General features: G+C 34.5%; 2 protein-coding genes across 3 annotated transcripts; both read right to left on the minus strand.

Moving 5' to 3' along the window:
- Nucleotides 1-2,758: 2,758 nt before the first annotated feature.
- LOC147402068 (Ankyrin repeat family protein) lies at nt 2,759-12,540 on the minus strand. Its single transcript, XM_086443575.1, has 2 exons — nt 10,108-12,540; nt 2,759-3,439 (listed from the first exon to the last, which is right to left on the minus strand). The coding sequence occupies exons 1-2, from the start codon at nt 11,644-11,646 to the stop codon at nt 3,053-3,055; spliced, it is 1,926 nt and encodes a 641-aa protein (XP_086299701.1). The 5' UTR covers nt 11,647-12,540; the 3' UTR covers nt 2,759-3,052.
- Nucleotides 12,541-23,093: 10,553 nt separating this feature from the next.
- LOC147402069 (polyubiquitin-like) lies at nt 23,094-25,833 on the minus strand. Of its 2 annotated transcripts, none has more exons than XM_086443581.1 (2): nt 25,697-25,833; nt 23,094-24,354 (listed from the first exon to the last, which is right to left on the minus strand). In XM_086443581.1, exons 1-2 carry the CDS (start codon nt 25,823-25,825, stop codon nt 23,464-23,466), a joined length of 1,020 nt encoding a protein of 339 aa, XP_086299707.1. In that variant the 5' UTR covers nt 25,826-25,833; the 3' UTR covers nt 23,094-23,463. The 2 variants fall into 2 exon arrangements, with proteins under 2 accessions (XP_086299707.1, XP_086299708.1); XM_086443582.1 differs by having other exon boundaries at nt 23,118-24,354; nt 25,585-25,828.
- Between the last annotated feature and the right edge of the window lie 405 nt (nt 25,834-26,238).

Genomic DNA, 26,238 nt, shown 5'->3' on the forward strand with positions numbered 1-26,238 from the left:
CCACAGCCTTAATAAATCTGATTCTGTAGCTGAAAACAATAATACAACAATTGCTATATTTGTTGTATATTGAGAGCAAGAGAGTCAGCCAGTCTAGGTAAATCGTAGATCCAATAATAAGATTCTTGTAAAACATAGGCACTTTTGTACTTAGAGATTTTAACATGAATGATAAGCATATGAGGGTTTTCCTCGTTTATCATTTTTTTACTTGACACGAAGAATAAAAAAAAGGAATTTAAAAGAGACAAATCTCAAGAGAAAGAAGAGAAGGAAAAGAGATCCAAATACTCAACTCTTAAAAATGAAAATAAAAATAAAAAATCCCAGAAAGAAAGAAAAAGAAAATATATTTTAGGAGTCTTAGAATCTCTCACCATTAGAGTTTTCCTCCATAATCATGTAGCTTTCAGAGAGAGAGAGAGAGAGATTGGAGCGGCTTGAGGACTGTAGCAAAAGAGAAAGCACTGTGCGTATATATAGTTGATTTTAGGGCTAAAGATGCCTCGACATTAGGGTTTAAAGGCATTTTCTAGGGCTATCTTCAGTTACGATATAAGATTTTCTATTGTACAACGCGGCTGGATACAGTGTCCAATGAATTACATTTCTTAGATCCCTTCAACCAGGCTAGCCTTACTAACAAATCTTACTAAGGTCATTTGGCCCACATGGATTATTAAATTGGAAATCCGATGCAACAGTCTTATAGATATCATGGAAAATTTTATATTCTGATAATAAAAAAATTAATTGTTTTTTTTTTTTTTTTGAACTTGATCGAAATTGTTCTAAAATGGACGGTAGCAAAATTTCCAAGTTTAAAATTAAAATTCAACAATGAAAATTAATTTCTTTTCTTTAAAAACAATTTCCGAAAAAGTTCATAGAATTTTATCCTCTACAAACCTGTGGCATCAGATCATGATTTTGGATGATGCGATCAGGAAACTTTCCTTATTAAGTAAGAAAAAAAATTTACAATTTTTTTTTTCATTCAAAGATCATTAAATAATATTTTTTATCAGTTAGAATTTGCATTTATCTAAGTGAATAGAATAATCCACAGTTTTGAAAATGTGTTAATATTTACGTTCCTTTACTGTTAATTCCTTTCAATATTATATCTTTTATCAATCTCACAAATATGGAAGACCTTAGAGAATTTAGTCTTGTATAATATTCATAATCTTTTGCCTTTCTCATTCTATATTATTTTTCTCCCTCTTCTTTGTCTAAATATATTTTGCAACTTTTGTAATTAGAATTTTTATTTTTATTTTGAGATATAAACTTTAACACTACCATTCTAATTGTCTTTGACAATATTTAGTGCATTTCAGCATTCCTTCTTTTTTTTTCTTTTTTTCTTTTTTTTTTTCTTTTTTATGACGAGCCTAGACCCATAGGCTCAACTAGCAAGGGGCAAAGCAGCTGGCCTCTTAAAGCACCATATCTCTGCCAAATCCCTCAAGTACCCCACAAACCACACATATCATGCAAGGATAAATCTTTTGGGTGGCCAACAAGCACGCTTTTCAAAGGATTATTATTCCCTTCGATCCTCAATGGTGGACCGGATTGGGGTTTAGTAATTTAGCCCATTTAGTAATCAAACCAGGTTAAGCCCACTTTATTAAAGGGCAGGGTTTGGGTATTGAGTGTAGGCTCATTGGGAGGCCCGGTCCGCTATACTATATTAAAATATATTTCACAATACTTTTTTTTTTTATGAGTTAATAATGGTTCCCATAAAATTTTGTTGTATAAAATGCAATTAATTTTTCAAATATGCTAATATAAATACTATTTTAAGTAGTTTATTATTATTTAGTATGCTTTTGATATAATGAAAAAGAATTAAAAACAAATTTGGCCCGCCCCGCCAATAGCCCGAATATAGGTGGGCAGGTAATAGGTGGATAAGGCTTGGACTAAGGTTTTATAACTTAAGCCCAGCCTGGTCGGACCCGATAATTAGGTGGGTAGGATTTGGGTCAGATTTTTTAACCTTAAAAGGCTCAGCCTGATCCATCGACAGCCCCTCACATAGGGCATAAAATCTTGTGAGCTTTTAATATTTTAAAAAACGTTTGATCCCACCCTTTTAAACACAAAATACAATGGTTGTGATTTTATATGAGTATATGTTAACACAAATCTCGGAGATACTTATTTAGAAGATAAATTTTAACCATTGGATTTTGCATTTAAAAGGTTGGGATCACATGTGTTTTTTCACAAGTCATTCTTAGATCCTGACCCTTTAAAATAAACAGTTTTTCTCTATTGGATTTAACTTTTATGAGCTTTAAAAATAAAAATAAAAAAACATTTTACGATCCTCTTGAACATCATTTTTCATATTGGATTTGAATTTATAACATAACCAACAAGAACAAAACCACAGCTTAGAGTCATCGCCCAAAAAATTCCTTCGTTTATATAGTCCTAAACAGAAAAGATCCCTTGATTTTTTACACAATCATGAATGCTTAGTTCTGATTTTTGTTATACTCAATCATAATTATTGTTTCTGTTCTTCCTTCAATTCTAGTTTCTCATCAATTGTCTACGGTTGACTTTTCTGCAATACTATATACCACCATCTTCCCTTGTAATAAGTGCAGTTCTGTTTAACAGCTTGAAAGGCAATGCTGCGTTCACTGCAATCTCCCGTGTACTCAAAACATCACAAAGAATTCGACTGGCATGATATGAATTAGCTAAAGTTTCAATTAGATACACAGATGATCAGTTTTAAGAAGAATTAGAACATCAACAAATCATAGAAGAAAATAGGAGACCGTCTCTCCAATTTTAAATCACATACAACACTATTAAGAAGAAGAAGAAGCTCGTCCTAACCAACAAGCACGCGAACAACTTTCCAATTTTTTTTTTTTTTTTTTTTTTGGTATTTTGTTTTCTTTCCCTTCCAACGCATCTTAAAGGAAGGAAAGACGTGGGATTTTCAGGTGAATGAGTGTTACATGTCTTCCTCTTCGAAAATTACTGAAAAAAATTGAAAGTACAACAAAGACATGTTACGCTACTGTTCTTCCACACCATCACTCAACTGGTTTCCACCATCTACACTTCTGGATGCTATCTGCTTCTTTCCCTTCTTGCTCTTTGCTTTCTTGGCTTTCATCCGACGCTTCTTTTCATTGGCGTCAACCCAGTTATAGTCTGATGGTATGTGGAAAGGGTCGACCTCATCCTTATAGGAGCGGCCTTCGCTGTCACTCGAATGCCCACCACGGCTCCCTCTCATCCATGAAATCCACGAAGTAGATCCCTCTGATTCCTTGGCCTTTGAGTCCTGGAAATGTGCTGGGCTGGAAAGCGGGGTTGAGAACTCCTCACTTGGCTGAAGCTCTTCAAATTTCGTAAAGGTAATGAGGACCCGAATTGTCGGAACAATGGGTATAGCAATCTGAAACGAACCACAAAATAGGGAAGACCATTCACTAGAAAGAATTATATTACAAAGCAAGAGCGTAAACCTGATATACATGTAATGTTTTTGTCTCAATAATGTAAGGTCAACACAAATATCAAATTGACATAAGATTAGTTTAACAACTAGTATTTCATAATCATAGTAGTTAATGAAGGGTCTTAAGAACTACTATTAATTTCTTTTATCTGTGAATAATCTCGGTCTGGTTTGGAATATCAAATTGACATAAGATTAGTTTAACAACTAGTATTTCATAATCATAGTCTTAAGAACTAATATTTTTTGGAATGTCAAACCTAACTGAGCTGAAAGTATTTATTCTATACTCATTCTTTCCCTGCAATATCAATGCACTTAGAAATTTGAAGATGCAATAGTTTCATACTATACAAAAGCACGCAATAGTGTCTGGTAACTTATGTTTTTTACAGCTCTTTCTTACTTATACATGCACCATAAATATATAGAGCCAAAACAAAAATTTATCAACAAAGACTCTTCTAGACATAACTCAGCCAATGGACCTACTCCTCCATTGGCACTTCTTTAGGTATGCACATACACAATGTTAAGATCTCAAATCTAGAATCAGTGTGACGATGCTCCACAAGCTTTCCACTTTCTTGGACGTAAACAATGACACTAAAAAATCCAGGAAAACATATAAACTTCAAATGCATTTTACTTTTTACATGGATGTGTAAAAAACAATAATAACAAAATTAAGATTAAATTAGGAACGAATGCATAAGTGAAAATGTATGAGCAGCCCCAATAGATAATAAACAAAGGGAAAACCAATTGAGAAAGTTTGGTTACATACAACAAAGGCTGATTACAACCCCATCTAGAAGGAATGTGGAAGTTAGAGGTTCTAAAAGAGTGTGAGGAATACCAAAAAGATCGTGAATTGAGGTAGAGAGAGTGAATTGAATGAAGCAAGACTCTGTGACAACAAATTTTTTTGGGATAAGGCCCTGATAGTGATAATGAGTGATGACGATGATTTTACATTTTACATCCATTACTAGTTGAGCTATGTTTTTTTCTTGTTCCAAAACTACCATGTACTTTATGTTAAATCTCTAGTGTTGGTGTTATCAATGATAGTTATTTTTATTTAGTTCCTTCGATTTATGTTTCTTTATGTTTATGTCATTTTCTGTCTTTTCCTATTTATCACATAACTTATATATAGATTACAAGAAATCTATTTATAAGTTACATGATAAATAGGAAAAGACAGAAAAAGACATGAACATAAATAAACATAAATCAAAGGAACTAAATAAAAATAACTATCACTAATAACAGTTGGAGCCTCAATTTATTGTATCCCCAAATCCCTATGAGGTGTTTCTGTATCCATCATCCTTCACAATAAAGCTCAGAGGCCATCATTACTCCAAGCAAATCCATCTGACACTATCTTTTATGATCTGACATGGCTTCCTTTTATTAGTTCCCAACGCAATTTGACCTTGTTACTTTTTCAGAATCTCAAAATCTACAATTTGTCATTTCTCGCTCACAAGTCCCATTTTGAAGCGGCCTGGCTGCTTCAAAATTGTGGAGGAACCCTCTTTTCCTAATATGACACATTGTTTTTGTATTATTCACACCCCCACTTTTTCGTTAATATTTGGAATACCTCCTTGAAGACACCACGTGTTTTCTAAAGAAGAGGATTCTACCGAAATTTTGAAGCAGGATAGGCGCTACAAAGTTTTTTTCCTCCTGCTTTCAGTCTGGTGTTTTTAATAGTCCTTCTCATTAGCTGCATTATCATTTTTTCATCAACAGAACAGAACTCCATCTGCTATTCCCTCAGCTTACTCCTCTTTCAGGGACTGCACCGAGAATCCATGATTCTATAAGAAAACAAAATAAAAGCACTTGAATTTGTCTTATGCCTTTCTTTCAGTACAACCCATTCCCAGTTTTCTATTCAATTGTTGTAGATGGTGACAGATGAGTCGCCACGTGGATAGCACCCTTAAGTGACACTTGTTAAGTACATCACGCAAGTGCAATGCGGGTTTCATAGCTGCGATCCAAGACACTAACGAGGCATCAGCTATGCGCAAGAGGAAAGTGCCAAAATATGCCAGTAAAACTGCACATTGCAACACCAGCCAGAACTATTGTTGTGCCCAAGAAAAGTCGTGTGTGCAATTTGATACCTCACCCCAAAATAGCACCGTTGTCAATGGTATGACCCCACATATGCAAACATAACTTCAATTTGCAGAAATTGGGGAAAAATAGGTTTCAAAGCAATGAGGAGCAGCCCTCGCCAAAGCTTTCCATGCAGAGCATCCTTGTGGTGAAACAAGCACCAAAGCAAGGGGACACCTAGTAGGGCACAAGCTTTAATAGACAAACCGTTACAACAAGTATTAGAGCATGTCCTGACATCCACCTCAGATGATGCATGCTAACACTCACAACAGATTTCTACAAGGAGAACGCATTCCAATTTTCCAACATCATGCACATCCTGACCTTGACCCTGGCCATGGGTTAGGGTTAGAAGAGCATCTTTGCCCTTTTGAACTAGAATTCTACTTCTCCCGTTCTCCCTCTAGTTTCTTCCCTCCTTACCTCAAACACCACCACAATATCCGAACGATGATCAAATTTGATATAGAGGTTGTGTGTGAAAGGGAGAAAATCAGTCTTCCGCCCAAAAAAATAACCTTGAATCCACAAGGATAAGGGAAAACAAAAAATGATTCCAATCATACTCAATTCTGATTTTGAAAGCTGCTGCAATGCTTTTCCCGAAACACTAGAACTTCCAAAAACAGAAAAAAAAATCTAATTCCACAGTAGTTTCCTACTAACCTTAGAATAACTAATAACATTATAAAACCAAAATCAGTCTCAAAATACCGTAAAATATGCTAAAATGGTATTTACTAAAACTAGATAGCTTAACCAAAAAGTGCATTTGATCACCCAAAATGACATTTTTCATGATCATAAACCTCCCCAATATGAATCCAACAACATATTACAATAGCCATGTCAAAACACGGTCTGCGAAGTTATGCTTGTTTGAAGCTAAGATGCGTGTTTAGCTTTTTGTTCAACCTTCTTTTGTTGCTATCACTCCATATATTGTCTTTTGAAACTGATCCTACATCAGTCCCCTCCACTCCAAAGAAATCTCAGTCACAAGTTGTTATTGGTTCTAGCATGGTGGTTGAACAAATTTGCAAGAATGTTTGCAATATTACCATGTCTTTAGGGAGATCAAAACCGTATGTGTTGTCATTGATTTTGTATCTGGTAGGGACCTATCTTCTTACTATTCAACTTATTGTATGTCTCTACAGGAAAATGTTCTTTCTTGAGGTGAACCAGTACCTTATCTCCCACAAAACTCGTATGAAACATTTCTATTGATAATTCTATATACAACCAGCTTTGTTAGTAGTTCTCCACAGACCCATTACTACATTGGTGCCCATCCTATAACATAAAAGAGTCACCTTCTATCCATTGACAAGCCCCAACACAAGTCTGACAGATTGCTAATCCGCTCAAATTCTACCAATGTCTTTATGCCATAAAGCCTCTTCACCCCCCAGCCAAGAATTTCATCCATTTATTTGGTTTATTTGTTGATTTGAGCTTCTAGAATGCGCATAAACTTTTATTAGCTTAATAATTATCTAAAAAGATCCTAGAAATCTCTGAAAAAGAAAATTATAAATCTCATATATTTCTAGGATACATATATTGTAATTAAGGTCATTCAGTTACATTTTGAAAAAGCTAACAAGAGTAAAAAAATGCCATCCGAGTAGTTGTTGGAGAGTTCTCTTCAAGAGGACGTCAATTAATTGAGTTTTGTGCATGAAATTAATTTGTACCAAAATTGTCATATTCGAGGGTAATTTCAACTATTAGTCAAAAAAATTATTATCTATATGCTCTTCTCAATCAACGGTTCTAGTAAAAAAAAAAAAGGAGTAATAAAAACATACACAGTTGCAAGTGAGCATATTGGATTTCTACCAAAATAACTTCCCTTTGAATGATGGGAAAATCTAAACCAATGGGTTTTGAATTTCCAATATAAGACAGTGGGCTGTTCAGTTATAAGAATTTTAGAAACCATCCATACTTGGACGAATGACTTTGCAGACTCTAATCACTCTAGAGATAGACAATGGCTTCAATTGTTTCTGAAGGTTAGGATTATTGCGTTTGGGCTCTTCAAGCCTCCCTAAGTGCCAGTTTCAGTAACATTAACTAAAAACATGATTTCAAATGTTTGTAACTTTGTCACCTTATTAAGAACCATGATTTTCAAAAGCTTAAAAGTTTTAAGATTTTCAAGACTTTGATTTTTAAACATGAAATTTGGACTGTTTAGACAAGCATTCACAGAGATCGAAATGTCTATTTTGTCTGGTTGAACAGAGGTGAAGCATGTTTGTGTGTTTGTGTGTGTGAGCGTGAGCGTGTGTGTGTGTGTGTGTGTGTGTGTGTGTGTGTGTGTGTGTGAGAGAGAGAGAGAGGCCGTTGTTAGTGATTTTAAAAGATTCAATACAGAAGGGCTTAGACCTATAGTTCAGTTGGTTTGGCACGTTGCAACGCAACTTTGAGGTCGTAGGTTCAAGTCCAGCTTACCCATAATAAAAAAATCAATACAAAATTGGAAACTCCTACATGATGTTAGGAATGTTTGAAGAACCATTCATGGATCTGATACAAATGGTCTAAATCATAATATAGAAGGAGAGGTGGAGCATGTGTGTGTGTGTGTGTGTGTGTGTGTGTGTGAGAGAGAGAGAGAGACAGAGACCCCTATTTGTGATTAAAAGGTTTCGATACAAAAATAGAAACACCTTCATGGTGATTTTGCATTGGATAACTATGTAAAAAAATTATAATTTTTAAGTCCAAACACCTTAATTTACAATGTTTAGCTTTTCTTTTTTCTGTTCCAAAATCACAATCACAATTTTGTGCCTATCAACAAGACATATAAAAAGTGAAGATACTCTTCAAACCTACCATAATGGTGGCCATATCAAAATATATAAGCTGAAATTAGGTTAGCTGAAGAAGAAAGGGGCGCCCACACTAAGTCCCCCAAAAAGAAAAAGAAAAAGAAATATGTATATGTTTACGTCCGCTATAAAAAATTTGCCCTAACCTGGTCTCATACTTTAACTGAGAATATTATAACATAGATAGGAACCACAACTCAAGGAAAATTTTGATTTTAGAAGTAGATACATTTAGAAAGAAACACCGTGCTTTGAAGAATGCCATAACATCCCTATTTTCTTTAACAAAGTCGATGACCATGAATAGAAGATATAGTTGATCCAAGAGCTTAACATGAGTGGGAAATTGTTAAATCGCATAAGCTATGCTGTGCTATGTGAGCAGTGATGCATGCATGCATGTGCAATCGTATAATAGCACATGTGGTCGTATATTGGCAAAAAGATTTTTTCAAATAATTTTTTATAATAGAAAAAATGTAATTATTTCTTTTTTCATAAGAGTTAAAAAAAATGTAATTATTACAAATTTACAATAGTTTTAGAAATAATCTTTATTACAAATTTAATTTTAGTTTATTATATTTGATGTTTAACGAGTGTTTAAGAATTCATAAACAAGAAAATTTTAAAAATATATATGGAATATTTATTGAGGTATTTATAATCTTGATTCTTGAATGCTGCAAAATTCTTTCAATTTTTCTTCTTGAGCTTGATGTAGATGATTTAGAAAGTATAGAAGTAGAAAATCTAGTTAAATTGTAAAAAAATTAAATTACAACTTAGAAGGGAGCTAAAATGATAATAGAAGTAGGTTAAAGTATTGTCGAAACTGGGGTGGGAATGAGATATTCATAGATGTAAAAGGTTTAAAAAAAAAAATTCAATGGTTGGGACCATATACAATTGCAAACTCCAATATGCAAGTATGTGATTGCATACTTAAATATGTGAAGTATACGATGGCATAAGGGCTAATGTCATGGCATATGCAATTTTATGCGCATATACAAGATACCTTCTATGATTCATTTGAGTTATCTGCTATGATTTGATAAATCTTTTAGGATGATGACGACGACTATATCCTCTGATTTGTTTGCAGGAGAATTACGTACATGACATTAAAAGATATCAAAACAGTAGCATTGAAACCAAATATTCACATATCAAAAAAATGTGGAAAAGGACACCAACACAAATCAGTCAGGTGGTCTGTATAAACAAAATTATATTTGCATTTCTAATTGATAACTGAATTAATATTTATGGGCAATTTCAAAACACATGCTAAAATTCAAAAGCACGCCATAGTAAAAATACTATAGTGATATCCCTAATTGTCCGAAGCTAAAAGACTAGGAGACCAAATGCGGACATGGTTTCAGAGGCATATATAAAGTTCCCGGCAACAACAGAACATGTCAACTAGAGCTACCAGGCAAGTTTAGAACTACACAAAGAAACTTGCCCATAAAAATCCAAACCATTTTGTTTAAATGAAGCAAATGATTCCATTCATAATTAGCAACAGTAGTACTGTAAGAAGAAAAAAGGCAACCAAATAAAGAATGATAATTTAAGTTTGAATAGAAAGATATTCTTGATTACCTTGACAGGGAATGTTCCATGAGGTAGTTTAGTAGTCAAAAGCTCCCTGAGTCTCCTTACAGCCTTAACCTTGTTTGCTAAGATGTCAAGTAAAGGTAAGAGCTCCTCTGTTTTCAAAGGGAAATCTGGTGTCAACCACAGAACAGGTCTCAAACCCTTTTTGTACTCACTCTCGTGCTTAGACTCACTTGTGGTTGCACTCTTCTTTTTCTTCTTACTGTTTTTCTCTTTCCCCTTCTTAACATCCCCCACATCCTCCCTTGGAAATTCAACCATTTTCTGGTTACTATCTTCTGGGGCCAACTTTGAGAACTTTTTCAGAATTTTCGAGTCTTCAGGATCATCACCTCCATTCTTCATCCCCTTCTTGTTCCACCCAAACCAACTCTTCTTCTCTTTGGTAGCACCATTTTCTTGGCACTCGGAAGCCCCGTGCTCTTCATCCTCACCAAATCCATCTGAGTTCCCCATTTGTAAAGCCGAATCTAATTGCATCCTCTCGTCAGCCGTCAATACATCATCATACTCAATATTATCATTGCCATTTACCATCCTCTCCTCACTCTCTGCCGCAAAGAGCTCTTCATCAGTCATTGCACCAGGAACTCGTCTAGACTTCACACTCACCATAACATGAAGCATATCGTATACCTTAGCCTTCCAATTCCCAACCATCTCAGTCCTCTCTTGTCGCCGCCAGTTCAAATGGGGAACAAGATCAGCCTGGGTAACATCAATCCCAGGCCTATACATGTTAGTCTGAGACATCAAAGCTACCTCATGGGCAACTTCAGCCTCTGTTGGCTGAGTCCCGGCTCCCTCAAGAGCATTTGTGATTTCTTTCTCCTTGTGAGAAAGAACAATCAAAGAACCCGGAGGCAATGATAAATTGCCGTCATCCGACGAGACTCCCTCTCCAAGAAAGAGGAATGTTTGGTCCGACCGTTGGATACGGAACCCATCAAATCCAGCAAGAGTCATGTCAGCACGTAGATTCGAACCACGCTTCCAAATACGATAAGTATCCGATGGGGCAATACGACCAATAAAGGGGATAACCGTGCTCTCGAAATGAAAAGTTATCTCCATGTAAAAGTCACGGATACGGGTAGCGGAGGATATAATGCGAGGGAGACGGCGACACCATTTGGCCCAAGCGAGGGGTTGGTAATGCCGGGCAATTATCATGGCGATGGAATCCTCACGGGTGCAAACGGCTTCTTGGAGAGCACTCCATCCGTTCTCATTCTGGAGGCTCCAATCGGCACCCACTGACATCAAAATCTCTGCTGAGATGGCATCGCGGAGGCGGACGGCGAGGTGGAGTGGAGTCTCGCGGCCAGGGACATCACGACGGTCAATTGCGGTCGATACAATGTCAGCTTGGAGTTCGGCAGCAAGGGATTCGGCCTCGGTGGTGACATCACCGGCCTTGGAAAGTCGGGGGAGAGCAGAGACGATTCGTTTGAGGGAAGCGTAGTCACGACGGACCACTGCCAAGTGGACAGGACTGTGGGCATATTTGGAAAGATCTTCCATGATTTTTTTTATGTTTATTTTTTCTACTGCTTCTAAGCTAAGGTCCCCTTCATTTCAGCTGGAATTGGAGCCCAAAACCTAAAAAATGCAAAATTTGAGAGAAAATAATTTCTCACTGCTATTTTACAGCTTAGTTCCTCTCCCACAATCAGCACTTCTGCACAAACCCTAGATTCCCTCTATTGCTAGGTTTTCAGTTATTTCAGAAAATCCAAATTAGACAAGCTAAATCCCCAAAAATTCCTGTAGAAAGAAATAAACCGACTGAAATTTAAAGGTAAAACTTCTTTAAATCCTTCTTCAGCTAAGTCTCTTTACCATTATCGAGTTCTCAGCCATAAATCCGAAACACATCGAGAAAAAACCAGATTTTTGCATAGTTTCAACCCCTAAACACCTGAAACTCAATCTCTCCACTTCAAAGCTCAAAAACTTTCTACTGTAATGTTGTGAGACACTTACAGAGTTCAAATCTAACAAAAACAAAAGCAAATCACCTGAAGAACTCGATCCCCTTCTTCTTGAATCAGATTTCTACTTCCATTACCATATTTTCACCAGTATTTCAAAGCTCAACTCTAAAAAAACACGAAATCCTAATTCAAGCTAAAGAATCAAAGAAAATCTACCTGAGTGACTTGAAATCTGAAATCGATCGATCGATTGTGCTAGTTCTTGTTGTTTTTGATCTTCTTCATTGATTGATTCTTTGATTCGAACTTAAGATCAAGTGGGATCGGCTCTCGATCTTAGCTCGATTCCACCATTAATGCTGCCAGAACGGAAATGACTGGACTCGACCCGACTCGATCCCACACCAACAACAACAAGAAGCTCTGCATCTGTCTCTCTTTCTCTCTCCTCTGTTTTATTACTTTTATTCATTTAGTGAGAGAGAGAGATTAATTAAATGCCCCTCCTTTTGTCCAAAACTCTCCATGTGCCACTGCGTGTGTCTGAAATTGGCTTTGTTCCAGCTCGTGCTGTAGCCGTGTAAGAATGAGGGGACAAATCACCTGACACGGGAAACGATATTTGAGGGAGAAACGTCAGTAGATGTAAGTAAAAGGAAACGTGGAAGATACCTTCAGTGTTTTAAATATTCGGATCGAATCTGTAGTCCGACCGGTTTGTATGTACGAACTAATAAGGTTTGATTCAAATTGAACCGGTTTATTTTAAAGAACCATTAGTTTTATACATTGGTTCAACCGTCTAATCCACTAAATTATCGATTTAAAATATATATATAAATATAAATTTGGAAGAATTATTTTTAAGATAAGAATTCAAAGACTGTGACTTTAATAATAGAAAGAATAGTTTATATATTTAAAAAATTAATCATATAGATTTAACATCTTTAATATTATAATGAGAGAAGGTCAAATCGGTATTTGTTGACAGTAAAATTTGGAATATTTACATTTAGTTTTATTATTATCAAGATTATTTAATTATTTATATTAAAATAAATTAAAATTAAAACTTCATAACCCAATAACCATTTATTTAATTTTTAGTTTTCTAAAATTACATAAACAATCTTTCATTATGTAATACTTATTTTCAAATTAATTATAATTTTTAAAATTATATGTATCATTAGATTATCTATTTAAATGTTTTTAACTAATTTTCTAAAATAATTTTCAAATTAATTATAATTTTTAATTTTACTTATATAGAAGAAAAAAAAATCTTCATTTCAGCATTTATGACCTAGGCCTATTAAAAAGATTATGAAAACTACCCATAAAAATAAAATAAAATAAAAAAAGATTATAAAAAGTATCTACAAGTCTTTATAAGTAAAGAATAAGACCTTACTAAGTCTCATCTATTGTCATAAAGACCTCAAGATCTGTTATGAATCTTATGGATTTATTCTTGAATCTCAAGGTCTTCCACCACTGTTATTTGTCATAATAGCTCATAGTCTCTAATAGACTTTGAAAATTCTATAGGGACAAATGCCCTCAATGTAAATCCGCCCTTAATTGGGGCCTACAAACAAAACTACAAGCATGAAATGAGAGCAGGAGTAAACATAGGATAGTTAAACTAATTTATTATATGAGAAAATAATTAATTATTTCCCATGTAAACCAATCACATATATTTTAAAATAATAATAATAATAATAAATATCTGAGCCGTTCCAATTCAAAAAAAAAAAAAATAATAGGATTAAGATCTGGAATTTAGAATTTCGGATCAGATTTGGATTTAAACTAAAAGATCCGATAAAATTCCAAATTGGATTCAGACTAACCTCAATCCGATCTGCTAATAAACCAATCTGATTATTTCTTAAAACAAAAAAAGCATGATTTTTACCTCTCTCGTATCTCAATTAAGGTATTATACATCTTAATATATTCTCATAATGGCACTAAAATACTCATTTTTCAAGCATTCAACTAATGGCACTAAAATTCTCATTGATGTTGAATTTTATCTTTTTAGCAGGCTTAATGATATAACTTGACATCCTCATCTCCTAATTTTCCTCAAGAGTACTCGGTGTTTTTTCCTTTATACTCATCCTCAAAAGTCTTTTTTCATAAATAGAAATGATGCATTTGGTGTCATTTAACATTTTGCTTTCCAAAAGTGCCCTTAAATTATGAACAGATCATGATAGTATTACTTTAAAGGATTTAATAATTTATAGAGGACATCATTGTAATTTCAGCTCAAGTGTCTAAATTTATAATATAAAAAAGATTACTTTATTGTAAGAATCATACTTGCCCATGTCTCTCATTCTTTCCCTTATTTAAAGTAGTTTTACCTTTTCAGACTTTTCAAAATGGCTTTACTTTCAATTTGGTTAAGTTGGTCCATGCTATGGATAGTAATATTAAAAATGAATTTTATTAATTAATATCCATAGAAACTTGTTTTTACAACTTATAATGATGTATAAAAAGTAGGGTGAATTACTATTTCGTGAGCTGAAAATGAGTTATTTACCGTTCCGGCTCATTGTTCATTTTTAATTAATAAAACGTGAATAATCACATTTTCGTTAAAATAAAAATAAAAATTCATAACGAAGTGACTATTTAGTAGGTTGAAAGTGATAATTTCACAGATTTAAAGTCAAATTTTCACTTTAAACCTACGAAATAGTCACTTTAAAAACTTCCAAATTCGTCATCGTTCACATTTTGGTAATTAAAATGAATAATGAGTAGGAATTGTAAATTCATTAAAAGTTGATCACTTTTTCATAACTATCTCTAAAAAGTATTGTGTTATGATCAGGTGACTCGTAAAAGATGACTTATATAGAAACACATGATCTTGGCCATTAAAACACAAAATTCAATGGTTGAAATTTATAATAGGATATGTATTATAAGAAAATGTATTATTGGGATACGTATAAATTTTGATAATTAAATTTCATATTTTAACGCTCAGGTTCATATTCATTTTTTTATGAGTCGGTTTCTCATAAAGTAATGAGTCATGATAATTAGACGCTCTTTCTTGAGATGCCCCTCATATGCGCCATTCATAGAACTATAAATCCTTTGCTTTGGGCTACACAAGAAAAAGATTTATGATTCTATAAATGCCACGTTAGAGAGGGTCTAGGGAGTCTGAAAAAAAAGCGTTAGATTATCATTAGTCTAAAATAATATATACTATCAATCCATTTGATAAAGAGTTCGACTAGCCTTACTAAGTAAGGATATTGGGGCCACCTTGTGACATTCAAAAACATGATCCGAAGCTTTAGGATTGTAGAGAACAAAATTCTATGAACTTTGACCCCCAAAAAAAAAAGTCAATTTTTCAACCACTGAATTTTAATTTGAAACTTTGGAGTTAGTTGGAAATTTGGTAGCCGTCAATTTTTAAAACCTTAGATCAAGCTCAAAAGAAATTGTTCTTCAAATTTTATGTTTTGATTTGAGTTTTTCGATGAAAATCTAGAGGACTGTAGTGTTGGATTGCAAATGAGTAATCCATTTGAGCAAAACAACCTTTAGTAAGGCTCAAAAACTTTACTAAGTTAGTAAGGAAATTGTTTTTCTTCGATAAATGATCCAATATTTTTGTTTAAAAAAGTTTATTGTTAATAAAACCTTTGTTGATCTCCGATAAAAGAGTAATTTCAATTCATTCCCAGAGTTAGGAAACTTTCTAAGATACCTCAAAAGTAAAACTAATGATTTACCCCCTTGAAAGATCGTACATTACTTGACCAATGAGAAAATTAGATAGGGGTTAGGGGACCTTTTGGTTGAGTATAAATTGAGCAAAATACATTCTTCATCTTCAATATTTGAACATTGACTTCTCTTCAAGAAAATAGGTGGAAAGTAGGTAAGAAAAATATAAAAATGACCTAATCAAACCTCAAATGTATGCCAAATCCTAGGGAGATTAGTGGAAACTACCATATTCAACCCCATCAATCTCCAATATATGACTTAGGATCCGATAATTCATGAAGAATGACTCTTGGAAGAAACACATGATCTCAATTGTTTAAATACAAAATGCAACGATTGATATTTTTTCCATGAGGTAAGTATCTACGAGATGTTTGTTATAGGGATATGTATATATCTCAATTGTTGGATTTTGTATTTACATGGTAGGAATCACGAGTTTTCTCATGAGTCGTTGGAACCCAAACCCCACTCTAAATATAGGGTCAAGTGTTTAGTAGCCAACGTTAAGGAGCCATCACGTTTGTCCTATATGACTTAAAAGTTTCGGATCAAATTGATTTTTTGTGAGGATGATTTCTATGCTGAGAAGACCACAAAAAACCAGTTCAATCTGAAACTTCTAATCCCATAAAAAATGGTTTAGAAATTGCGGATTGGCAATTTTTTATCAAAAATTTGTAAATCACTTTTGATGGACTTTTCCCATATATATATATAAAAGAAAAGATTTTCTTAGATGTTTTTTCTTTGGCTAATGATTTTTGGACTTGATGTTTTTCACTTAGTTTGTACTCAGGTGACGTGGCAAGGGCACATAATCATAGATCTTTTTCTTTGTGTATCCCAAAGAAAATGATCTATGGTTCTTTGCTCTTGCCATGTCAGCTAACTACAGTTCAAATGACAAAATCAAGTAAAAAAATCACGACTCTTTCCTATATAAAAATGGACTCAAAATTAGACAAAATCTTAAATTCAAGACGCAAAATTAGGTTCCCACCAAACAATCTATGAGGCTTCTTCCCTTTTATTGCTACTATAACCTTAATTATACCGAGTTGTCTCATGTTTTTTTCTCTTTTGGAAAGTAGTTGTCTCTTATGTTAAGAAGTACTGTTGTTGTGATCTATCCTTCTAACAATTTCAGCCTTGTCGTTGAAAACTATAAAATTATAGACGACAAAATCAATGTTCAAACTTCAAAGGTTGAAAATGGAAATTGGGTTAATTACTTCAATCAATTCACACTCAACTATGAAAATAGGGCATTTAAGTCAATTTAGGTATGACTTGAGGCAATTGACTAAATCAACAGCTTGACTTTAGGTCAAAATCATCCATATAATATATAAACTCAGATTTTAATTTCTAACCTCTAACAATGACAATATGTTCGAGTCTCCTACGAAAAGCACATATTTCTTAGAAATTAGTATAATTTCCAACAAATCAACGTAAGTTGTCCAGAGATACAGTTTTCTTGGGAATAACTAGGAGTATCCTCTCTCTCAAGTCTCATCCCAGTGGACAATTGTTCATTTGCTTAATTAAGATCCTCAATCTCATTTAAGGGCAATTTTCCCCATAAACAAAGGAACTTTTCAAATGGTTAGCGTAACGCCCTAACCTGCTTGCTTGACTTTAGGATTTAATACAGTTTTAATTTATTTATTATTTATTTTTATTTTTAAATTTATAGAGATATAATTTTCTTAGGAATTCTTTGTTGGATATTTGGTTTTGTGTTCTGACTCTATGTTCTTAAAACAAATAGTTCTTAAAATTAAATTAATTTATCGTGATTGAGGCACAGAAAAATCATTGTCCTTAAAATCAATTTCGTCCTCTCAGGAATGAATCCACAGTGCAGTCAGACGACCGTCACTCTCTCTACTCTTTGCTAATCATCTACAGTTCAACAAAAACAAATTTCGTCTTCTCTTTCTCACTCGCATTCAAAACTCATGTTTTTCGATAAAAAAATAAATTTCTAGAGGTCTTGAGTTCAATTCCCTCCCCTAAACAAAACACAAAAATAAAAACTATGAATTTTACAATATATTTTGTGTATTTTCTCATCCCAACAGTTGGTCTGATGGAATGCCTGCCAGGCCATTTTAGGAAAGTGTTTTTGTCCACTAAGTATGCTAAAACTTTAGTAAATTACAAAGCTGCCGACAAGTCACCTCCCCAATTATTTATATGTACATAGCTCAAACATAAATGCCAAAGTTTGGAGTGAGTTATGATAAGGTACATTAAAATGCAAATGTAGAGTTTTTTTGGGGCTTTTGGCCCACATTGAAGATTCAATGTATTATTCGGTTGGTGGTATCTATGACGTATGATGTTCCACACCACCATAGAATACCTCTCAACCAAAAGATAAGGAAATTTATCATAGGCCGGCCCAATCCATCCCAAATGGACCGGACTTAAACAATATAGACCAAGATCCAATTTCTTTTGGGCTGGTCAAATTTCTAATAGGTCTAACTTACTTTCGTCAAATAATGATTTCTAATAAAACCAACCAATCATGATTTGATCCCATCATAATCTCATTAAGCTTGACAGAAGATCTCCACAAATTCTCCTTTTTTATTTATTTTTTTAATTTTCTAATAGTTTCACAAGGTAGTGTATCCTTTCATTTCTCTTGTTGGTGACTTTAATTGCACTGACTCTCTTTCCAAAAGCTTTTCCTTCCTTTGCCGTATGTATGTATAAATAAATATTGCCTTTTTGGCCCACTAAGGGAGGATTGATTTGCTAGCTAGACTATGTTAGTTCACTGAGTGCAGATCCCCTACTTCCAGGAGTTGGCCCATCCTTGACACACTCTTTCAAGCCCACTTATGAATGATTGGTCCATCCTTGACACATATATTACACCAACGATCACCCTGACCAGTGATTTCTAGCCATTGGATCAGAGGACATTTCTGATCATTATACCATGCAAGTCCATTAGTGCTCGAATAAAATGTCTAGCAATTACCAATCAAACACACAGCACACATCAAATTCGACAAGGAGTTGAGTTGGAACCCAACTCCGGATGTACAGGAACTTCACGTACCTCGCTCCCTTGGTGTACACTTTAATCTAAAATCAAAATCACATGCCTTGGCTCTTAAACTCTCCATATATGCATGGTCCCCCTCCCCATGTGACTTACTTCTCAAAGTTTCAGTCTTTTTAGCTCTCTCAATGAAAGCCACTACTGCTTGCTAAGGAAGATACCAAGTCGATCTGATAGCGCTTTCTGGGAGAGAAGCCTAACAGGAACTCAATCCATCTAATCTAGGCTTTTTGTGAGGGTTTTTATTTATTTATTTTTGTTTTGTTTGTTGTTGTAATGTTTTCTTCTTCATTTTCAACAGCACGATTTTAAGTACAAGATTTTGGACAAATATATAACCCAATCTAGACCACAAACAAGAGGACTGAGTTGTCATTTAGACTAACAGGACAGTCCACGTGGCTCAGATGTAGACCTTGGTCCATACAAACTTTTCCCATATATGTATGTATGTATGTATATTTGACTTGTCCAATCAATACACATTGAGTAGAGTTTAACCAAATCATCAAATTTTGAAACTATTATCAAACATGATTTTCTTGTAGTAGGGCAACCTATAGTTAATGGTAAGTTTGAAGAGCTTGAAGTTGAATGATTTTGATGAGAAAATAAGGTTTTTTTGTTAAGAGGTTAAAAAAAAAAAAGGATATTTAAGTCATTTCTAATTAGTCCATGATAGAAGGCTCATGTCAATGGGCAATGTCATCTTAAAATACTGAGGAGGGGGGCAGGGAGGGAGAATGGGAGGGAAGTGAGGGAGTTGGGGGGTCATGAACTAGTTGAAAATATAGAGTACTTTTTCTTACTATCTGTTTATTGAAGAGATTACTTATAGAGTACATAAGAAAATTAAATAACGGAATAATTAAACATAACTCCACTAATTAATATGATCTTATTTGAATGAAGATGTGTTTGGGACAATTATGGACCACTACTTCATGAATGAAAGTGGGATAGACTTTATCTATAACTGTCAATGTGGATTGATGATGTGGATTCCTTTGTGCTCAGATTATGAGAGTGAATTGTTTTACAAGGTATCTCAAATTAAAGCACAAATAGAAGGGTAAATTTTTTTTTTTTTAGTAGCTCCCCTCCCTTTCATCAAATCAATCCTACCAGGTCGGATGGTCATATCTTTTGCGCAGTTTAGGTTCTTTCCTGGGTGAATTACTATTTCGTCAATTGAAAATGAGTTATTTACGATTCTGGCTTGCGAAATTGTCACTTTAAATCTATGAAATAATCACTTTTAAACCTCCGAATTCATTATAGTTCAAATGAATAGTGAGCCAGAATCGCAAATTCATCTAAACTTGATCATTTTTTTGTAAATATCTCTTATCTTTGGTTTTCAACATAAGTGCGAGAAAAATCCATGGAGCTTTGCTTCAAAATTTTCCAATGAAATTTTTTTTCAGTCATTTTCACTGAAAATCTCTCTCGGTCTTTATCAAATGAAAGACAATCGTGTCTTTCATCAAGTTAGGTTTGTATTAATGGGTCGAATGAGACTTTTACCCATCAATTCTGACTCACACATGTGAACATATCAATTTGTGACTTATGAAAATATGGTGATTTAGACATACCCCCTCATTTTTGGTCAATATTAGAGATACCCTTGTGGCTTCAAATTGATGGCATGCTTCCTTTGATTGAGGTCTCCAACATAGATCAATTAAACACAAATGCCCTTCTCTTCAACCTTTACCTAAAATTCCTTTATCGCTTTAATCCTTCATTGTAAACTTAGCATTAATCCAATAGAAAACCCTGAATTTTTCTACCTAAATTTCAATCTTTCTCTAGTTTCTCATAAATCCTATTCGATTTTTCTTCCCCAAACTAATCATCATCAAACTCTTCACCTTCGATGAAGTATTTTAATATATTTAACTTTCATCCTTTTTAATCTTGATTCTTTTGTTAAATTTTTGTACATAAAATTTCATCTTTTTCTACTTCCCAAAAATTATATCTTTCATTGAGGTTTGAAGGTTGAAGTATATAGAATCTTAAGATGAAAGATACAGCTATACAATTTACATGGGAGATTGAAGATGACTGTTTCGAGGAGAAAGATCAAGGGCTTTTTGTTACATGTTGAAGATGAGGGCATTTGGAACATTTTCATTAGTCTATTTGAGAAGATTGAGGTGAAGGGCACGTATCAGTTTGAAAACATAGGAATATCTCTAATATTTACCTAAATATGGAGGGAAATGGCTAAATCACCCATGATCATGAAGTGTCACATGTAATCCCAAGGGGTTGGCCTAGTGGCAAGCCGAGCCTTGTAAGCTCAAGTGTTCGAAACCCTACGAAGCAATGAATTCCTTGGGGCCACCCTCCAAGGTCCGGTTGACCCTCGACTCAACTAGTTGCAGATAGGACTTTCTGAAGGGTGATGCATGTGACCGTGGGATTAGTCTCACTCAAAGGATGGGGATACCGACGATAAGTAAATTAACTAAAGCATCACACATGCCAATCAATCCGTCCATCACATTATCAATGAAAAGAGAAAAAGTATCATTAATGCCCTTCCTTTGAGGGTCATTCTGATAAGAATAATGCTGAATGCACGTGGTTAGGTACGTGGCTGACATGGTAAGGGCACAGAGCCGCACATCTTTTTCCTATGTATCCCGATGACAACTATTTATGGTTCTGTGTTCATGCCACATCAGCCCTGTACCCAACCATATACCATTACCGCGTGCATTCATCACGACTCTTATGATAATGAATCCACATTTCCCATGGTGTGGACATGATAGAGTGGACATCAACAATTTGGTTCCAGATTGGTAGTTCAAATAGGGCTGTCAAATGGGCAACTTCGAACCATGGGCTTGAAGCAGTAACCCATCCTGGATGGCTTAATGGGCTCACGTCGAGCTTGGTTTGATTTTTGGACAGCATAAATCACCTAGAAAAGGAAATGTCCTACCCTATATTACTCGTATTTTCATGTAATTGTTTGAACGTATGGTGCAGAGTTCCATCGTTCTTTTAATCGCTTTTGCCCCAGCAAGTTCAGTGCCTTTGATTTGAGTCTCTTAAACCCGATTGTGAGGTGTTGCTTTGTTCTTGCAAAACTTATTTCAATTTCTTGTTTGATGTCAAACGAAATTCATTAAAAAATAAAAAATAGAATTAGATCACAACGCCAATATAGATCAAATTCTTGTAAACCTAAGGGGAGAATTATAAAATGAATTGAGAAACAAAGTTTAAATTTCTGAACTTAGATAAGAAATAGAAACCCATCTTATCTTAAAGTTCTGATTTTAAAGATAACTCATAATTTATTGCTGTGTTCTTACCAATAAACCAACTATTCTGCCTATTTCACGTCTTTAGGTCTCAACCTGGTACATTGAAACATAACTGACACAAACAACCGAGCTGGGCTAGGCACTGTTAAGCCCTAGTATGGTTTGGATTTAATGGGTTGGAAAATTTCTTTCTAATCCTATCTTTGTAGGACTTCATATAAAGGTCTTTACTCTTTACTTTTTTTCGAACCAGCCAGATCAGGTTACAACCCAATTGGCTACCCTACATGGATTGCCTGGTTTGAACTAACAATTCTATCTAAGAGCATCCACAGTCGATGCATTAAAGTGTACGTTAGTGTCAAACGTTAATTCACTCCAACGGACACATTAACTCATGTGTTAAGTGTGTTAGATGCTAATATGTGTGTTAACTGTGGCTAGTACGTTGGAGTTCTAAAACTCGTTAAATAAATTTACTTGTTAAAAAATGACTAACATATGATAAAGGTGCACCTACGTGGCACCTTTAATATGTAGATTTTAACGTCTCCATTAGAGATGTTCTAACATTCTAACTCGAGCTATGCCTATGTGTTAAAGAGACAATTTTAACTTTAAATTAGACAAATAAACTAATTTTTTTTATATATTAATTGTATATATAAAAGAATGCAAACGTCCAATGCTTCATTTTAACATCACCTTGCCGACATGAATGGTCATCTTGCCTAAGGGGAAGCATGCCAGAGAGTCTCTTCCCATCTTAGCTTTTGATTGGACACAAAACTTCCCAAGGGAAATTGATCCCTAGGAAACCTGTATTTTACATCAAATCCCTAGGAAATATCCTCCCATCTTAGCCATTCATTGAACACTAGAAAAATCATTTTATCCAATTATGTGAAATTTTAACAGTCACATGGCAGTTGATTTGAAATGCAAGGTGTGAAATTCATTAGGTTTCCAAGGAAATTGAGAGTAAATTTGCTTAATACTTTTAATGTCATTTACAGAATGTATAAAAACAGTTGTTAAGGATGAATAAATATAATCCAATATCACATCCAAGACCCAAACAATATGGTCTAGAGAGATTTCAAGAGTCAAAATGGAAGAAAACCATTTGCATAACTTCGACTTTCCTAAGTTAGAAAATGTTAATTGATGCTAACCTTCTAAATATTTTTAATTATCAGTCAGTGTGTAATCATCTTCCATTTTCTTCAAAAAAATCCGCTTCCCATTACTTCCGAATGGCCAAATATATTGTAGACCCTGGTTGAATATTGTAATCAACCAGTGTTCGATCATCCTCAAGATATGCACCAGAGAAAATGAGAATTTGCTTGTCCATTGGGATACCCTTCTCGTTCTCAATCATAATTTTCACATTATCGACAATATCTGATCTAAGCACCTCAAGTACACTAATCTCCCCTGTTACTCTCTGGACACATATCTCAATTCCAACAAATAGATGCAATGTTGCTTTACTCTTCATATTACAGCATACCAAGATCTGCTCATCCTTCAACTCCTTTCCCAAAAAAATGAGTCTTTGATGATATTTTGGGATCGCCGCAATACCCTCAATCATGGTCTTGACATACTCAACAGTATTCCATAGTTTCACTTTGAGTTTGATCGTTCTTCCCATCGGTAAACTGACAAATATTTGCATTCTGTCTCTTGTACAAAAGCGTACATCAAGAAGGGATGCCTTCGGAATGTTATAGTCCGCCAAAGTTTTACTGTCGTCAAGTAGTTTGCCAACATACGAGAGGATCTGTGTATCAATGGAGAATCCCTCCTTTTCTTGAATCTTGGTCTTGACACTATGAATGGTGTCCCATTGATTCACATCAAGTGTAATTCTCACTCCAAGTTGTGACGCCATTATATATATTTTCATTCCAGGCCTTGAATGGATAAACATATGGATTGTTGAGCCATTCTGTATGTTATAGTCAACCAAATTTTTATCGTTCTTAAGATGATTCCCAGCAAAAAATAGCTCTTGAAGGTTTTCAGAAACACCCTCGACATTACAGAATTTGGCTTTGACATCCTCAATGGTATCAGAGCTCTTCACTCCCAAGGCAATGGTTTTCGTTACCTTCATATATATCTCCATCTGTAACAATAAAGGATTAAAAGAGAATGTCAATCATTTTTATCCAACAACAATAATGTAATGTAAGACAACTTCAAACACACACGCACACGCGCGCGCGCGGGCGCACGCACGCACGCACAATGAGCCATAATTATTAGGTTCTTGATGGTTTAACACACACATTCTACCTCTTTTTTTCTGGGTGTGATGTTAGACACCCCTTTATAGCGAATTTTTGAGATGCCCTTGTGTAAGTGATGTCATGCACTCGCCCTCCTAAACATTTGAGATACGATTGTGTTTTCAAACTCATGACATGCCCCCTCTCCATGGTTTTTAAACTCGTCCGAGACCGAGACGTATCGCCCAAGTTAACTTGGTATCAGAGTTGAACGAGACCAACTCACAAAGTCATTTTTTTGACCGAGTTTTATGACTCACGTGCAATTTTTTGATTTGTCTCACGAGACGTCTCAAAACATATTGAAATACTCATCCGAGATGACTCGGTATCAGAGCTGAACGAAACGAGACGAGACGAGATACTGAGTTTAAAAACCATGCCCCTCTCACTTTGTTGTCCCCATGTCAAATTTAATTTTTAGATGATTTAGACACCCCCCTACATTTTAGTGAATATTTGAGATACCCATCTTTTAAAACTCGTGACATGCCCCCTTTTACCTTGCTCTTCTTGCACTAGCCAAAACCTTTAACTTTCCTTTCTAAAACCACAAAATCTTCAACTTAATTTTATCTCTTTAGAACCTAGCCTAAATCCCGCGTAGAAAATCATATAATGTTTTATCAGAAAAATATTAGCTTCTGTTTCATAAATCCTATCTTTTTATATAAGTTTGAAGTTTTCTACCTTACAGGAAATCATTACTACGCACGTGGCCGTACATACAACCATAGATTTTTTTTTCTTGGGATAAACAACTGCACATATTTATGGGGATGTGGGATTGCGTATCCCGAGAAATATTTTTTTTGATTCTATGGAGAGTTTGTCACAGGGGGAGTTAGAAAATCTGGTTCCAAGTAACCCCTTTCCCTAGGCCAAACTCTTTTAAGAGGGAAAGAGTACCTGAATCACAATTATCGAAAAAAGAAAAATCACTGAAATTGTAGATACAAAGAGTTAAACAAAAAAAAAAACTGAAATTGTACAAGCAGAGAACTAAAACAAAAGATAGATAAAATAAAATAAAATAAACCAAAAATGAAGATTGGAGAGATGAACACCTCTTGATCTGTTGAAGAAAGCCTCTGAATCTCGTCCAAAACTTCTATTGTAGAGTTGAAGACAAACCCTAGGATTATAATTGTGAAATTTAGAAGAGGGTTTAGGACTTACATATACATCAGACCGAAGAGCTCTGAGGAGTCCGACTTTGGTCAGGCTTTCAGTCACAGACTCACAGTCGATACTAATTATGGAAGGGAGGCGAAGGCCTGGCGGAATGCAAATTAGCAAGTCACGCATGCTTTCCACGTCGGATTTTGGAGTTATCACCCTAAGTTTCCTGAAATATTTAGAGAGTTTCTATTGGCACTCCTATTTTTACTTATTAAATCCAAAAAAGTAAAATACAGTCAATGACTTAAAATAAGTAAAAGTTATTTATTTATTTATTTTCAAAATTTTCTACTTGATAGGTTTAAAAAAAATTTATCAACTTCTAAAATTAAAAAAAAATTTGGTGAGGTTGAATTAATTAAAAAATTGGTGACCTGGACATTTAAAAATTGTCAAACTCGGCACTATAAAATTCACTTGATTTCATTTTTTTTTTTTCAAGTTTTTCAACTAAAATATATGAAAATATCAACTTAAAACTTGACATTATGACTTGTGTATGGTGCTTAAAATGAGTCGGGTTTGGGTTGGATATGAAT

Source organism: Akebia trifoliata, chromosome 5, assembly GCF_017979445.1.
Source record: "Akebia trifoliata isolate Shusen 1 chromosome 5, ASM1797944v1, whole genome shotgun sequence".
Taxonomy (NCBI): domain Eukaryota; kingdom Viridiplantae; phylum Streptophyta; class Magnoliopsida; order Ranunculales; family Lardizabalaceae; genus Akebia; species Akebia trifoliata.